General features: G+C 36.1%; 1 protein-coding gene across 2 annotated transcripts in view; it reads left to right on the top strand.

Moving 5' to 3' along the window:
• The window catches only part of CSMD3 (CUB and Sushi multiple domains 3), a 1,213,340-nt gene that overhangs the window by 1,035,547 nt on the left and 161,261 nt on the right, over positions 1-16,532 (top strand). For both annotated transcript variants that reach the window (XM_030795533.1, XM_003256134.3), the window contains 2 exons: positions 9,285-9,409; positions 15,832-15,928. In XM_030795533.1, the coding sequence (XP_030651393.1) occupies positions 9,285-9,409; positions 15,832-15,928 (222 nt within the window). The remainder of the gene's footprint in view (positions 1-9,284; positions 9,410-15,831; positions 15,929-16,532) is intronic.

Raw genomic sequence — 16,532 nt, 5'->3', positions numbered from 1 at the left:
TTGGAATTCGGTAACAGGTGTAGGCTGGAAGAGTTTGAGATGCATGCTAGAAAAAGCCTACATTGTTGTGAAAGGACTGTATAGGGAAATTCTGATGAGGGCTCAGAAGAAGAGAAGGAAAGCTCTAGAGAAAGGCACCATCTTTTTACTAAAATATCTAAGTGGTTATGAGCAGAATATTAGTAGAAATGTGGATAGTGAAGCTAATTCTGATGAATCCTTAGATGGAAATGAGGAATAAGTTGTTGAACAATAGAGGAAAGAATATTCCTGTTATAATGTGGCAAAGATTATGCCACATTATAACAAAAGTGGCTGATTATGTTCATGTTCTGGAGTTTTCTAGAAGGTAAAACTTTAAACAATGAAATTGGATATTTGGCTGAGAAAATACCTAAGCAAAGTGTTAATGGTTCAGCTTGGCTTCTCTTGACTGCCAATGATTTAAACATGGAATTGTTAATCGATTGGAAATCAGGGCCAGGCACAGTGGCTCACACCTGTAATCCCAGTACTTTGGGAGGCCGAGGTGGGCAGATCACAAGGTCAGGAGTTTGAGGCCAGTCTGGTCAATGGGAAATCCGTCTCTACTAAAAATACAAAAATTAACCGGGTGTGGTGGCACACTGCTGTAGTTCTAACTACTCTGGAGGCTGAAGCAGGAGAATCACTTGAATCCAGGAGGCAGAGGTTTCAGTGAGCCAAGAATACGTCATTGCACTCCAGCCTGGCCAACAGAGCAAGACTCTGTCTAAAAAAAATTGGGAATCAAAACTTCTATATTTTAAAAACTTTCAACCTACCTGTATTGGAAAACTGAGAAGACCTATTCAAAAGAGAACTTTAAGAGTTTAGCCGAGGCAGGCGGATCACCTGAAGTCAGGAGTTTGAGACCAGCCCTGGCCAACGTGGTGAAACCTGGTCTCTACTAAAAATACAAAAATTAGCCAGGCATGGTGGGGCATGCCTGTAATCCCAGCTGCTTGGGAGGCTGAGGCAGGAGAATTGATTGAACCTGGGAGGCGGAGGTTGCAGTGAGCTGAGATCTTACCACTGTACTCCAGCCCAGGCAACAGAGCGAGATTCTGTCTTTAAAAAAAAAAAAAAAAAAAAGAGTTTAGTTAAGTCATGTTTGATAAGAAGATTAGTATGAATTGACCATCTCAGTAGAAGCTAGAAGCTATTCATCAATACAATGAGAAGATTAGTCAGCCATCTAAACAGAAGCCGGGACCTATTGTCCAAAACAAAGGAAGAATGGACCTGAATGCGTTTCAGAGATCATTGAGGCTGCCCATCCAGTCACAAGCCCAGAGTGCAAGGGCCTTGGAGTCAGATTTCATAGGAAGGGCCTTAAACCTCAAGCTCTGATTCATGCAGTCTGTCACACAGCTGTTTGGCTACACAGGAATAGTTTCTGTGGGTCTGTTTCACCATGCTCTGTACCCAGTAAAGCTATGGAGATGTGGTTGCCTCTGTGTAGATTTCAAAGGGTGTCCTGGAAAGCCTCTCTGCCCAGGCAGAGAACTGCCATAGGGGTCATGTGGATAGCCCCACACCTTTAGCATTGCCTTGTGGAAAAATGCCAGGTGGACAGAGGTGGGGCCACCCATATGATTGTGAAACAGTAGAGCCACTGGTGTGTGATGTTTGTGAGGGAGAACCACAGGCATGCAACTCTAACCTGTGAGAGCTGTAGTATATATTATGCCCAGCAAACCTACAGAAGTAAGACTGTAACCTCCAGTAGGTCCAGAACGTGGGACCTTCCCTGCCGTGTGTCTGGGAGGAGACCTCCAACCTATGAGTCTAGGAGGTGAGACCACAGGCCCAGTGGGACTGAAGAACAGAGCATCGAACCAAAAAGATTATTCTTGAATTTTAAGGTTTTGGTCCTGCTTAAGATCTGTTACCCCTTTCTTCCGCCCTGTTTTTCTTTTTAAGAATGGAAATATCTGTCCTGTGCCTGTCTCACCATTGTATTTTGAAAGTAGATAATTTGTTTGATTTTACAGACTCATAGCTGGAGGTCAGTTTGCCTCAGGATGAATCATATCTTAAAGTGTCACCCATGTGATTGACGTGATATTTAGATGAGACTTTGAACATTAGACTTCTGGTTGATGCTGGAACAAATTACAACTTGTGGGGCTATTGGGATGGAATGAATGTATTTTGCATGTGAGGAGATTAATTTTGGGTGCCAGCAGCAGAATGCTGTAGTCTGAATGTTTGAATCCCCCAAATTCATATGTTAGAATCCTAACCCATAAGATGATAGTATTGGGGGCAGGGATTGGAAGGTAGTTATGAGGGCAGAGCTCTCAGGAATGGGATTAATGCTCTTATGAAAGAGACCCCAGAGAGATCTCTAGCCTGTTTTACCATCTGAGGACACAGCCAGAAGACGGTCATATATAATCCAGGAAAGGGGCCCTCAGCAGACATCAAATCTACCAGTGCTGACTTCCCAGCTTCCAGAACTGTGAGAAATAAATTTCTGTTGTTTATAAGCCACCCATTCTATGGTATTTTGTTATAGCCTGAATAGAATGAGGCAGTTTAAAAGTACATATCCAGAGATAGAAAATTGTCATATGACTTGTATTTTCTGCCAAGATCACATGAAAAAGACATATTACCTTATACCATTTAAAAAATATTCTTCCTTGTGGAACAGGTGTAAATCCACAAAGTTGACAATATGACAGATGGATATATGGGGTCTGTGTGAGAGAAGAAATAGAAAGGTGATGATTCTAAGTGACATTCAGAAGACAGACAAGTTTAAGTTTTACCATTTGGTGCGACTACTAATCTTTACATAAATGAAAATATAGTTTGCATTTCTATTTTGAACTATAAATATTTTTATCTTCAAAATGTTCCGAATAAAAATGGTCATGTCTTAAAATATTTTTAAGATAGAAAAAGCTCAGTGTCTCAAATATTCAAATATGAGAGTCAAGTGCAGAGCTATCTTACGTTAATATCAAAGTGTTCTCTTTAATTTGTGCTCCTTTTCAACCTCTGTTAACTGCATAAAACATCTGCCCCAAGGTCTTTGAATTTCTTATTTCCTCTGATTGGAACAGATAGCTTTTTATCTCACGACATCATTTCATTGAAGTCTCCTCTCTTTCTTGGCCATCCTATCTAAAATAATTTTCTGCCACCCATCAACCGTTTACTCTTTATACCATTACCTTTACAGCAACCATTAAACTGTATTATGTATAATTTTTGGTTGCAAAACATTTCTTAATCTGTCTTAATTGTCCCCCTTTCCATTGTCACTGTATTGGTTTTGGGCTCAATCAAAAGAGAACTTGGCACACAACAGGTGTTCAGCAAACTTTTATTCAGTGAGTGGATTTTAGTAAATTACTGTATCAATTTCCTGAATATTTGTAGAGGGTCTGACAACCCTTACCAACTTCCGAAGTCCAAGGTCCATACTTTTTCCATTTCAGTATTCCACCACATGGTGATACTATTGCATAGTTTCCTTGCTTAAACCTTTACAAATCTGAGGTTTCAAACTCTTCTGACATATCTGCAGGAAAGATATGTATGTTGGTAAAACACAAGCAATAGATTTACATATTATATGGGGAGTTTTATTCTGAGAGAGAGCAAATTCTCTATTTACACTTTACAGTTTAGATATAATCTTTGACAGCCTATTTACAGAGTTTTATACATGATGATTGTTTTTCTCTGTCTTCACTGTTCAATGAATGCTCAGTTAACAGCTTAAGCCAAATGAGCATCCAGTTGAAACCAAAACAATACTGCTTTCTACATTCCTAATGATTTCCCTCTCAATTGTATCATTTCAGTTTCACAGTTCTTATTATTACTATCAACACTGTCTTTTTTTTTTTCTGTCACAGTAAAGCACAAGAAAATGTTCATTAATTTTGCACACACTGACATACTAAAACTAAACCGTTGTTTGGAAAGCAGCCCCATAAGACATGATATGTGAGTTGTGCTTATAGTTAAAATGGTCAAATGCTAAATTAGAAGATTCACAAACTTTAACAACCAGTTTGTAAACAATATTTAATAATCTTGTCCAAAGCTGTAGTTCCAAGCCTTTCTTAATTACAATAAAATACAATAAAATTTTACTTAAAAAAATTAGACTTGAGACCAGTGTAAAACTGAAAAATAAAACTTATGCTGAAGACTGAGTTTTTATCTTTCAAATTTGACCTTGTTACACTTCACATTTCTTAAACTCTGCAGTCTCCTAAACCCCCAGGCTTTCCTCCCTTTTAGACTCTGTGATTCAAATAACCCCCTGCAGCCACTAATAGCTTTGACAATATATGGCCTTAGGCATAAGTACTTCTGTTAGTGGGAGGTCTTTTTTGAAAAGCCCTGGAAGCTGCCACCTACTCCCCTTAGGCAAAGAGTCTTTAATTAGCTGCTTATCTGATCATGCTTATCTGGTTCTGTTTTTTCAAGTTCTTTAGAGACCCAGAAAGAACCACTTTTACTTGAAAGTCTCCATGGCAACACCTGTCTACTTCATCTTTTCTTAGAATGGGAAAAAAAAATTCGTGAAGGAGTATATACAAAATCTCCATCTCATTCATTTATCCATTTATTCATCTATCCATTCATCCATGAAAAAGTTATTAAATACAATAATAAATAGCAATTTTTGGCATTTGAATGAAGCACTATTAAGCACTATCTTATTTAATATTGACATCAACTTTGGAAGATAGATATAATTATCTCTATTTTACAGATAGTGAAACCTCTTGGTTTAGATAAAAAAGCAGAATTGGATTTGAACTTAGGCTGCTTGATTTGAAAGCCTGTTTTATTAATCCACATATTATATTGAATACTGATCAGAACAGAAATTTATCATATATCTTTTAAAAACAGGATGCAAATGTTAGATTAAGTAATATATATGAGAGTCAAATGGAAAAAATTCTGTATGTGGTATTGCATATCTGCTAATTTTTCTATAGTATATTTTGTTGGTAAATAAAGATGATTGAAGTAGAAATAGACAAATATGGCTTGTTTAGAAAAATACTGGGAGACAGGAATGATGCAGGAATGATAAAGAGGTAATTTGAAAGCACAAGATATATACAGATACACAATCAGTTCTTCAGTGATTTATTCAGCAATAATTTATTGAGTGCTTACTGCATGCCAACACTATTCTAAGCAGTGGTGACATAGTTTTGAATAATAATATAAGATCTTTGTCCTTACATTTTGCATTTACATTTTACATTTTAGTGGAGGAGGACAAAAGTCCTCAAGAAATATATTCTTTTCTTTTGGGGAGTGATAATGCTGCAGAAAAAAATAAAGCAGGAGCTGGAGTTGCAACAAGACATGCAGAGCATTCTGCCATTTTAAACCTGAATAAAATGAACAAAGGGAGGGATGAATAAAAGTCTTTCTTGTCGGTGAGCAAGTGTATGGACTGTTGAGGGGAGAGAGATCTTGACATGTTCAAGCCACAGTGTCTGGAACATGGAACACAGTAAATGATAGCAAAGAGTGATAGGAGATGAGTTTAGAGAGGCAGAGCAGAGGGCCAAGTCACACGGATCCTTGAAGACCATGGTGAGTTTGAAATTTTTCTAACTAGTATGGGAATATATTGAGCTGGGGAGTGATATGATATCAATTAGTTTCTAATAAATCACTGTAGTTAGTGTAGGGAGATGTGGAGTAGAACCAATATAACTGATTAGAAGCCTATCAAGGTAATGGAGGGGAAAAGTAATGTGATTTAGATAGGAAGATTATGGTCACAGTGATAAGGATTAGTAAGCTTTGGGATATATTTTTAAGGCGGAGCTATTACTGATAGATTGAGAATAGATGTAAATGTAAACTTGACTGCAAGAAAGATAAATCAAGATGAATCTTAGGTTTATGGCCTAAGAACTGAGTGAATGGTGGTGACATTCTCTGAGATGAAAGAGAGTGTGGATGAGGAAGAATTTCAAAGTTATTATTTTGGACATATCCATTTTGAGATACTTATTAGACATATGATTGCAAAACTCTCACAAATCACAGCTAGAGATAAACATCTGGTAGTCAGAGTATATACAAGACATGGAAGTGTATGTTATCACTGAGGGGGGACAGTGATTAGAAAGAGAATATGGCCTAAGACAAAGTTACAAAGAGGAGAATGAGTTAAAAAAAAAATCTGAGTGCAGCCAGTAATAGAGAAGAAAACCAGGAGAGTATGGTGTTCTGATGTTCAAGCAAACAAAGGCTCAAGACAGATGGAGTGATCAACACTGAGAGCTAATTATCCATAGATTGAGTAAAATGCAAGTTAAGGATTGATCATATCACAACAACATTAATATTCTGGTGATTTTGACATGGTTATTTCACTACAGTAGTGAGGACAAAAGCCTGATGCAGTGCATGAAAGAGAGGATGGAGGAAGAGGAGATAGCTTGTCACTGTAGCAGCATGGAAGAAAATTTATAATGCAAAGAAGGAGAAGAGTTAGAATCTTGATAAACAGAGTTTCAGGCATAAAGGTGACCTTGTCTGCTCAGACTTGAGTCTATTGCAAGAGACTAACATAAAAATAATATGGAAGCATAGTATGATAAAATTGTACAGGAAAACATTTGGCGCTATGGGAAACTATAGGACACAACACAGGGCAATTCCAAAGGTTTGAAGCAGTAACATTCACACTGAAAGTCCATAGATGGGTAGGTGTTAGCTAGGTGAGAGAAGGACAAATCAAGTGACAGCAATAAGAGAGCAAATTAGTTTAGAAGGCTGAACTGGGATGGGGGATTAAGATGATGAGGACTTGGGAAATTATAGTTACAAGCCTGGAGATGAAGTCAGAGACTAATGCAATTAACTATATTTATCTGTAGGCCGGGCACAGTGGCTCATGCCTATAATCCTAGCACTCTGGGAGGCTGCGGAGGCACTGTTTGAGGCCAGTGATTCAAGACCAGCCTGAGCAACATAGATCCTGTCTCCTCAAATTAGCTATATAAAAATTAGCTGAATATCTATACACAAATTAGCTGGGTGTGATGGCACACACTTGTAGTCCTAGCTATTCTGTAGGCTGGGTTGGGACGATTGCTTGAGCCTAGGAATTTGAGGCTGCAGTGAGCTGTAATCACACCACTGCACTCCAGCCTAGGCGACAAAGCCAGAGCTTGTCTCAAAAAAAAAAAAAAAAAAAAGAAAGAAAGAAACTATCTGTGAGAGATGTGAATTCAGACAATGGGGAAATTTTTGAAGAATTTTCACCAGAGAAGCAACATGTCATATTTTAATTTAGAAAGATAATTTTGACAGTAATTTGAAAAATATAGTGCATGGAAAACATACCAGCCATAGGGAGGCCACTTATGTGATTAATGTAGTAACTCAGAAAAAAAAAAAAAAGTACGTATGAGGAAAGGTTGTGGCAGTGGCGATGGAGAGGAAGAGCATCTATGAAGTATTTTTTTTTCATCGGCAGGATCAACACTTCATCAATTACTTTTTTTGTTCTATTTTTTTGGGCAAATATTTTAAATTTCTTCCTCTGTCGCTTGCACGTCATTCTCAAATCATGCAAAACTGCTGGTTTTCTATTTAAATGGGCTAAATTAATTTTGACTAATTTAAAAAGAATTTGTATATAACCCATTAACAGAGATTTGTAAGAAAACACAACTAAGTGAGTTTCTTTAAAAATATATTGTCACACTATTTTAAAAAGTTTGCAACACTTTTTTTTTTTTTTTGAGTAATTGCCCTGGTTTTTGCATTTGTCTTTGGAAGTGACACAAAACAGTAATTCACTTTTAAAAAAATTATTATTACAAAAGATGTGTTCTTTATATCTCATCATTTATAGCCATACTAGGACAAATTCCCCAGGAGCACAGTACCATTGGGACCTAAAATAATATTTGTAGCATTTATTGATTTCTAACTGTGTTCCAAGCAGTGTGCTAGTTTCTTATGCACATTCTAGTTTTTTTGTATTTTTCACAAAAGCCTTTTAGAAACAATAGCATTACCATTCCACAGATAAGGTATCTGTGTTTCAGAGAGTTTAAAGAACAGGTCAAAGTCACACAGAATTTAAGAGTTATGAGTTAGGTCATGGCCAGAATCAAGGTGATTCTATTAATGGCATGATAATTTTACTTTCAGACTAGTACCTTCTAAAAATGATAGAAGCCTTTATTGACTTCTGAGTAGGTCTGCATACATATTCTTTCTTGTAGTAGTTAGACTGGCAACAACTAAACTGGGACCACTTCAAGTATCTTCAGTTCCACCTAAGGACATGGACTCTGGCTTCAACTGCCAGGATTCAAATCTCAACTTCATCTTTTTTTTTTTTTTTTGAAACGGAGTCTTATTCTGTCTCCCAGGCTGGAGTGCAGTGGCGCAATCTCGGCTCACTGCAACCTCTGCCTCCTGGGTTCAAGCGATTCTCCTGCTTCAGCCTCCAGAGTAGCTGGGACTACAGGCGCCCACCACCACGTCTGGCATTTTTAGTAGAAATGGGGTTTCACCATATTGGCCAAGCTGGTCTCAAACTCCTGACCTTGTGAGCCTCCTCAGCCTCCCAAAGTGGTAGGATTACAGGCGTGAGCCACTGCACCTGGCCAGCTTCATCTCTTAATATGTGATCTTGGGCAAGACAATCTCTTAATGACTCCATTTGATTGCCTCAGCTGTAGAATGTGGAGAGTACTTATTCATATCTCATTAGTTGTTGGAAGGCTTAAATGAGTTAAAATATGTAAAGTATTTAGAAGGGTGACTAGCATATATTAGGCTCTATATAAATGTTATGATCATAATATAATTGTTATCATCATCCTCATTACTTTCCAGTGGATGCTGTTACTCCTCAAAGAATGCATGAAGGAGACAGTATCAAATAATTTTTTAAAAATTCAAGATAATTTTTATCTAGAAATGAACTATTTTTAAGGCAAATTTAGTCAATGCATGTTTTAGTAATATAATACAAATAATATGCTGTTATTGAGTTAATTGTAGTGTGATTTTTAGATATGCCATTCAAAGGTCACCCATTAATGCTGTCTAATTATTTGTTAATATTTTCATGGTATACAAAAACTTCATTTTCATTTCTTTTATCAGTTTTGAAAAAGTATGATTTGATTTGCAAGTCTAGTACCTGTCTAAGATGTTATCTCTGACCTTTACTCTTATTTTAATCCTTTGCATTAGAATTAACTCCCTCTCTTGGACTGCTTTATTTTTAGTGCCCTGTGGTGGAATTTTAACTAAGCGCAAAGGGACTATTTTGTCACCTGGATACCCTGAGCCTTATGACAACAATCTGAATTGTGTGTGGAAGATCACAGTGCCAGAGGGAGCTGGCATTCAAGTAAGAATATTTAAGTTTTTCTTCCTTTCATTGTATGTTTGTAGTTAATCTTTTCAGAGATGACAGAATGAACATTATTTCTAAAAGTTTAGCAAGTGGTTTTGACTGACATGTTTGAAATGAATAGAAAGATATTTGTTATTAATTTTTTTCACGTAGAATTAACAGAAAGCCAATTCAAGATGGCATAAGCAATACAAAAAACAATGTGTTACCCCCATATAACATGGAATCTTGAGGTAAGCAGATTTAAACATTATTTCAGGGGTTCAGTTGTGTCTTTCCTCACCCAGGTTATTTCCATCTCTCTGTTCTGCCATGCTCAGCCTGTTGGTTTTAGTTGTTAGACACCTTCTCCTGCGGTCTTGAGGTGGCTGCAAAAGCTCTAGGCATAACAGCCCTACATAGCAATGGCCAGCAGCTAAAACAGAATGTCCCTATGTTATGTACCATTTCAGTGGTTAGGAAAACTTTTCAGGAAACCTGCCAGCAGTCTTTCCCTCCTGTTTTATTGACCAAGATTGCAATCATATCCATTCCTAATCTATGCAGTGGGCAACAACCAAAGATTTACTATGATTTGGCTCAAATAAAACTATATTACATATCAGGAGTAAGCAATAAGTGCAGCCTCCTATTAGGCACACATCTCTCACTTAATTGAACTAAGCCAGATCTCTCTTAGCAAGGAAGGAGGATGCTCTTTAAAAATAGGTAATCAACAGTGACTGTCCTGTTATTTGAATTATGGCTCTTTTGGGGGCTGCTATTTGACCAGTTATTCTGTTTTACATAAAGATATATTTTTTTTCTGGATGAATTGATAGTATTTTGCTGCAGAATCAGTATATATATTCTATGAAAGGCAATTATACCTCATAAATATTACATTATCTAGCCTTCACAAATATAACTTGATTACTTCTCTAATTGATTTGTAGAGTTTTTCTTTAGAAACTTGAGACATATAAGAGTTGTGGAAAAATTAGCCAAGATGCCATGCATTAATAATGAAATTAGATTGAAGCATAATTTTTAGTAAAAGAAAATCAGCTTCGTAGGTTTATAATTGTTCAGATGTTTTAAAAATTACTTGACAGGCATTGGGAGTAAAATATGTCAGCAAACCAATGACAAAACAAAAAGCAGGTACATTTTCAGGGTTTTAAGGACATCCAGAGATTATAGATGCATACTTACATTCTTGCTAGTTTATAGAAAATTTGTGAAATTTGAAGATAACTAATCAATCCTATCATATTATAGAGGAATAATAAGGATTTTGGGATTGCCCATGTTCCAACTTGTATAGAGGATCTGAAATGATATGATACCTTTGGAATCTTCATATAACTTTTACCACATCATCTGGTTATAATCTTCTGAAGGTTATTCAAGAGCATCTATATATTAACATTCACTTACTTATTTCCATCTAATCTTAAAATTATGAAAACCCTGGCTTGTTTTCTTTAGTTATCATCTTCTCTTTTTGACCCACTGCAATGTGGCTTCAACAACCAATACTCTAATAGAGCGAGTCTCATAGTGAAGATCTAAATATGATTAAATCCATTGTGTGGTTCATCTTGCTTGCTCTGTCAGCAGCTCTCTATCTTGCTGTTCCTCCCCTGACTCCTAATAGACTATTTTTTTCTCCTTAGATCCTAGGACACCAATATTTTCTTGGATTTTGTTTTGTTTTCTCTTCTATATCTGTAGCTCCTACTTCTATGTCTCCTACATGGTCTCCTCTTCCAATTCAATCCATTGTTCAAATATTAGTGTTTATGGGATTCTGTGGCCTTTGTTCATTTCACTTTACTCTCTCTGGGACCTTGTCTAATTCCATGGCTTCAGCTACTTTTATGTGCTAGAAATGTCGAGGACGTCAATCATAATAGACAATCAGAAAACATATATTTGAATGAGGGACTGAATAAATGATGACATCCAGACCTAAATATCTAACTCAGACCTCTCACCTAAGCTGCACAACATATATCCGACTGTCCACTGGACATTTTCAGCTAAACTTCTTGATGGCTTATCAAATTCAACCCGTCTAAAACTGACTTCATAGAATTTTCTCAAAACTATAGAACTTTCTCAGTGTTTTCTTTCTCAGAACAACTTCCTCATCCATTAAGTTACACAAGTCAGAAATTTTGATTCTTCTCTGACTTTTACTCGGTACAATGAAATTCATCAGGTCTGTCTTTCATAAATCTCTTAAACAACTCTATTTCTCTCCATCCACACTTTTACTACCCAAGATCAGATAGCGTCATAGCATCATCCTTGTCCCAGGTTCTTATTCTCCTCCAGTCTATTCCCTGTACATCTAGTAGAGTAACCATCTGAAAGTAAAAATATAATACTATCATTTTCTTGTATCTAATACCTCAGTTGTCTCCAATCTCCTTAACTCCTTTGACACTATCGATTATGCCATTGTGCTGTGTTCTCATTTTGTAACTATTCTATCTGCACTATTTCGCTCGTTATAAAAACCTAGCTTTCTTTTGCCTCTGGACCCTTTGTGCATGTTGTTCTTTCTGCCAGCACTCTCTATGATCTCCTTTTATGTTGCTTATTCTTACTCAACATTTCTGTCTCAACTGAAATACATTTTCTGTGGAAGACCTTCCATGAACTTGTGACAAGGTTAAGTTCTCCTGCTGTATGTTCTCACAGTTCCCTGGAATTTCTTTATCATCATACCCATCACATTTCAATGTTACTACTAATTGTCTGTAAGCTCATGAGGACAGTGCCAAGTCCATTCTGATGGCTAGTACAGTTCCTGGAAGTACATGCTGCACAGTGCTTGGCAGTATATTCTCAGTAAATATTTTTAGAACGAATCAATGAATACTTGCACAAGTGGAGTTTTGACTATTTTAGAGTTAGCAGGCATAATGAACTACTAAGATGTTTGCAGAAAAACTATGTTATATATCACTTATCCTAGGCAAACACTTCAAAACTGGACACATATGAATAACACTAAAATCTTTCACTGAGGAAGGACTTCGTTTATTGACTGTACTTTAGAAAACAAAATTTGAGTTTAGCAGCCCGTTTAGCAAACATGTAGTGTATAAAGCATTTGGGACTTTTAATTTTAAACACGCTAAAAAAAACTATCAAGGACTTTTTTCTGATTAGCCACTTATAAGGATGCTAGTTTTAGACATATCTCACACACACACACACACACACACACACACACATAATATATGACTTATATTTGAAACTTCATTAAATTTACCTAAAAGCTACCTGTCTACTACACTAGGTTTAAAGCAATGTTTAATATTTTTCTCTGTTGGGCCAAATATGTGTGTGAATAAAGAATTATATGAATATTCAATAAATCATATATGAGATAAAGTGGGATAATCATTCTTGAAAAGAGGAGAAAAGAAGAAACATTTGGAATGCTGAAAAATTACAATAATATAGAATAATTGAACATTCTTTGGGAATTACCTCAACAAACAGATTAATTTGTTAAATTAATATTACATGAGAATTTCCCACTCTTTGTGGCAAAGAGTGGATTCATTTGTTTGTTTGTTTATATTAGCAGGGTCTATTGGAAAATTTGAGTGGGGGTACATTCAAAATTAACAGTGATAGTTATCAAGAAAAGGGAAATATTTATGTAATAAACCATGGGGGAAAATATGTTGGTTACATGATTGTATCAATTTACAGCAGGATTATCATGATTTTATATAATCTAAAGTAAAATGGAATTTGAACAGTTATAGGATAGATGCCTAGTTTTAATGATTGGAAATTCGTTACCTCATAAAGCTATTCCATTGCCATGATGGACAACTATATCTAATGCAAAGTTACTCTGAACACTGAGTCAGCAGTTACCTCTTTTAAAATCTTTAGTTGGGCCAGGCCTGTAATCCCAGCACTTTGGGAGGCCAAGGTGGGCGCATCACGAGGTCAGGAGATGGAGACCATCCTGGCTAACACAGTGAAACCCTGTCTCTACTAAAAATACAAAAAATTAGCCGGGCGTGGTGGCGGGCACCTGTACTCCCAGCTACTTGGGAGGCTGAGGCAGGACAATGGCATGAACCCAGAAGGCGGAGCTTGCAGTGAGCCGAGATCGTGCCACTGCACTCCAGCCTGGGTGACAGAGTGAGACTCTGTCTAAAAAAGAAAAAAAAAAATCTTTAGTTGGCTTTCACATGTCTTCTGTCATAGTGAGTACTCGATCATTTATTTGAGTCCCTTAACAAATCTCATATCATTGTCTGCCAGTTCTTCTGGCCAAATTCTGCTTCTACACTCTTTTTATTTTTATTATGCCAAACTACATTCACAACGTACCTCAAATCCCAGTGGCAAATTATATTACATCTCTCTGGCTGCTGTAACAAATTACCATGAGTTTTATAGTTACAAACAACAGATTTTATTTTTTTTCTTCATAGCACTGGAGGCAAGAAGTGCAAAATCAGCTTTACTGCACTGAAATTGAGATGCTGGCAGAACATCTCCTCCCTCGTCCCTGCCCACTTCAGGGTCTCAGGAATAAAAGTATCTCTTCCTTGTTTTTTTCCAGCTTCTAGTGGCTGCTGGCATTTGGATTCTGGCCACATCACTCCAATTTCTGCCTCCGTGTTCACATTGTCTTCTCTTCCATGAGTGTCGAATCTCTCTCTGCCTCTTTTCCCCTTTCTCAAGATTCTTAAATTAAGCTCATCTGAAAGACCCTTTTCCATATACAGTGGTAGTATTTAGAGGTTCCAGAGATCAGAACCTGGTATCTTCAGAAGCCATTATTCAGCTATATACACTAGACACATGTATCCAGAAGTAAACTGACTGTCTTTCTCCCACCTAGGTAATGGATTTTCCTGGAGATGTCTACATTTTTGCTCTTGCTACCCCACTACTCTCAATAACAGAGAAAAGAAAACAAATTATTCTCAAATTTTTCCTTTCACTTCCTCCCCTATTCAAAATACTTTTCATGTATATTTATTCTATGTAAATACCCCCTACTGTGGCTAAAGAAAATTACTCATGATCCACTAAACCTAGCTCATGGTTTGACTCTTTTTACATTGTTAGGCACTCAATAATTTCCTTCAGTGGAATAACTCAATATCTTCAGCTTTATGTGTGAATCTTCACATTTTTTAAAAAGCTGAATGCAGCATTTTCTTCCTTTGAATTGACTGAAAGGAAAATTTAGATATGAAGAGGGAATTGATAATTGTTTAAGGAGGTGGCTGTTATACTACAACCATATAGCTTTACTTCTGGTCTTCTTCCTATCTTAGAACATTGCCATTGGGTCTGATGCCAATCATACAGGCAGGGTATCTATTGCCATGTGGCACTCACCCCTGGAAACAGGCACCAGCATTCACTTGCATGGAAGAATAATGATGGGCTATTTTGCAGATAACAAATTTTTAATGAGTGAAATTGTTGTAATTATTTAGTGAATGAGTGCAATGCCTACATTTTTAACAGATTTTAGCTTAAAAAAACTTTTAATAAAGTTATTCCTTCCCTTCCTCTAAAACTACAAAAAATTTAATAAAGAAATAGCAAAATAGATAGTATCCACAGTTGTGAGGGTCTTGTGGGTTCTTGCAAAATCTCAAGCTGTGCCAAGTGATGTGCAGTAAAGTAACACATGCCTCTTTCTTTAAATAAACTGTAATAGACAGGAGAGAATTAAACCTCCCCAGTATTTCCCTTCTCAACTTTAAGGACCTTCACTGTGACTTAGTTACTATAACTCTATTCATTAAAATAAATTTTTAAAAATTCATTTGAATTAATTACAAAATATCATTTTATGTGTCATCCATACTGAAACTTATTAAAAATATGCATGTTAAAAATTTTTAAATAAAAGAGAAGAAATTGAGCAAAGTTTATGCAAGGAAAGGTTAAATTAAAAGTATCCAGAAATAAACCTGGTTTTAAAAAGGTATATTATAAGGTCCTATAGGCTTGTAGACCACAAATCTGGTTTTTCCTAATAGCTACAAGCAAATTAGAAAACTCAAATCAGTACATATACATAAAAATTAACCAATTGTTTTGAACATGCATTGAGATTCGTGGCACTGAGTCATTAGATTAGCTCAAATCTTTTGAAAAGAGAATGTTCTGAGGTAGTGACAGACATTGCTCTGGTTATACCCACAATGAACATTGGTGGGTGCTTCAAAGGCTTTTCTATATAAAAATCAGCTTGTGTAAGCCAGTGCAATAATGGAAAAAATCAGTTCTGTTAAAAATGCTTCTATGAAGGGTCACAGTTATGTGGTCCAGGATTTGAACTCTCTTTTCCAAGGGGGATTGGTGGACTATAGTTATGTGTATCTGGTTAGAAATGTGTATTCTTACCTGTAATTATTATTTCACAGGTGCAAGTTGTTAGCTTTGCTACAGAACATAATTGGGATTCTCTGGACTTTTATGATGGGGGAGACAACAATGCTCCAAGACTTGGAAGCTATTCAGGTAAATAAGAGAGCTGAGTTTAATTAAAATACAGATATAATTAGGAATATAAAAAAAATTAAAGAGCTATCTACAACTCTTACTTGGTAGTTTTAATTTGCTTTTTACAAAGTATACACACAGATACAAGGACTGAAGTTTAAAAGATTTAAAGATGATATCAATATTGATATTTAAAACCTTATTATATTCTTACCAATTCTTTCTATATTTGTGTAATTATTTATTGATGGTTTTATGTTGCTGGTAATATTTTCAGCTGAGTTGGGGTTCAGGAATAGTATGTACGCTCTTTTCCTTAAAATAAAAGGATGAGCAATAATAATTAAAAATTAGACTGTGCTTTGAATTGTGTGCTATGAAGTCATGAAAATAGCCAGGTAAATGCTACAAGGTACTGTTAAGTGACAATAAAGAGAATACAGAATTATTTCTATGAAATGAATAAAATTATATAGAATTAGTGTATACATGTGTAACAAGACCAGAAATAAAATAAAAGTCTTATTTTTTTTATATAAGATGTTGACTTGTTTTTAAAATCTGTCAGATTTATTAAGGTTTTTATTTTTTGAGATGTAGTCTCGCTCTGTCTCCCAGGCTG

This window comes from Nomascus leucogenys, chromosome 16 (assembly GCF_006542625.1).
Source record: "Nomascus leucogenys isolate Asia chromosome 16, Asia_NLE_v1, whole genome shotgun sequence".
Classification (NCBI taxonomy): Eukaryota; Metazoa; Chordata; class Mammalia; order Primates; family Hylobatidae; genus Nomascus; species Nomascus leucogenys.
The sequence above is the reverse complement of the archived record's forward strand: the minus strand, read 5'-3'. Positions and strand labels throughout refer to the sequence as shown.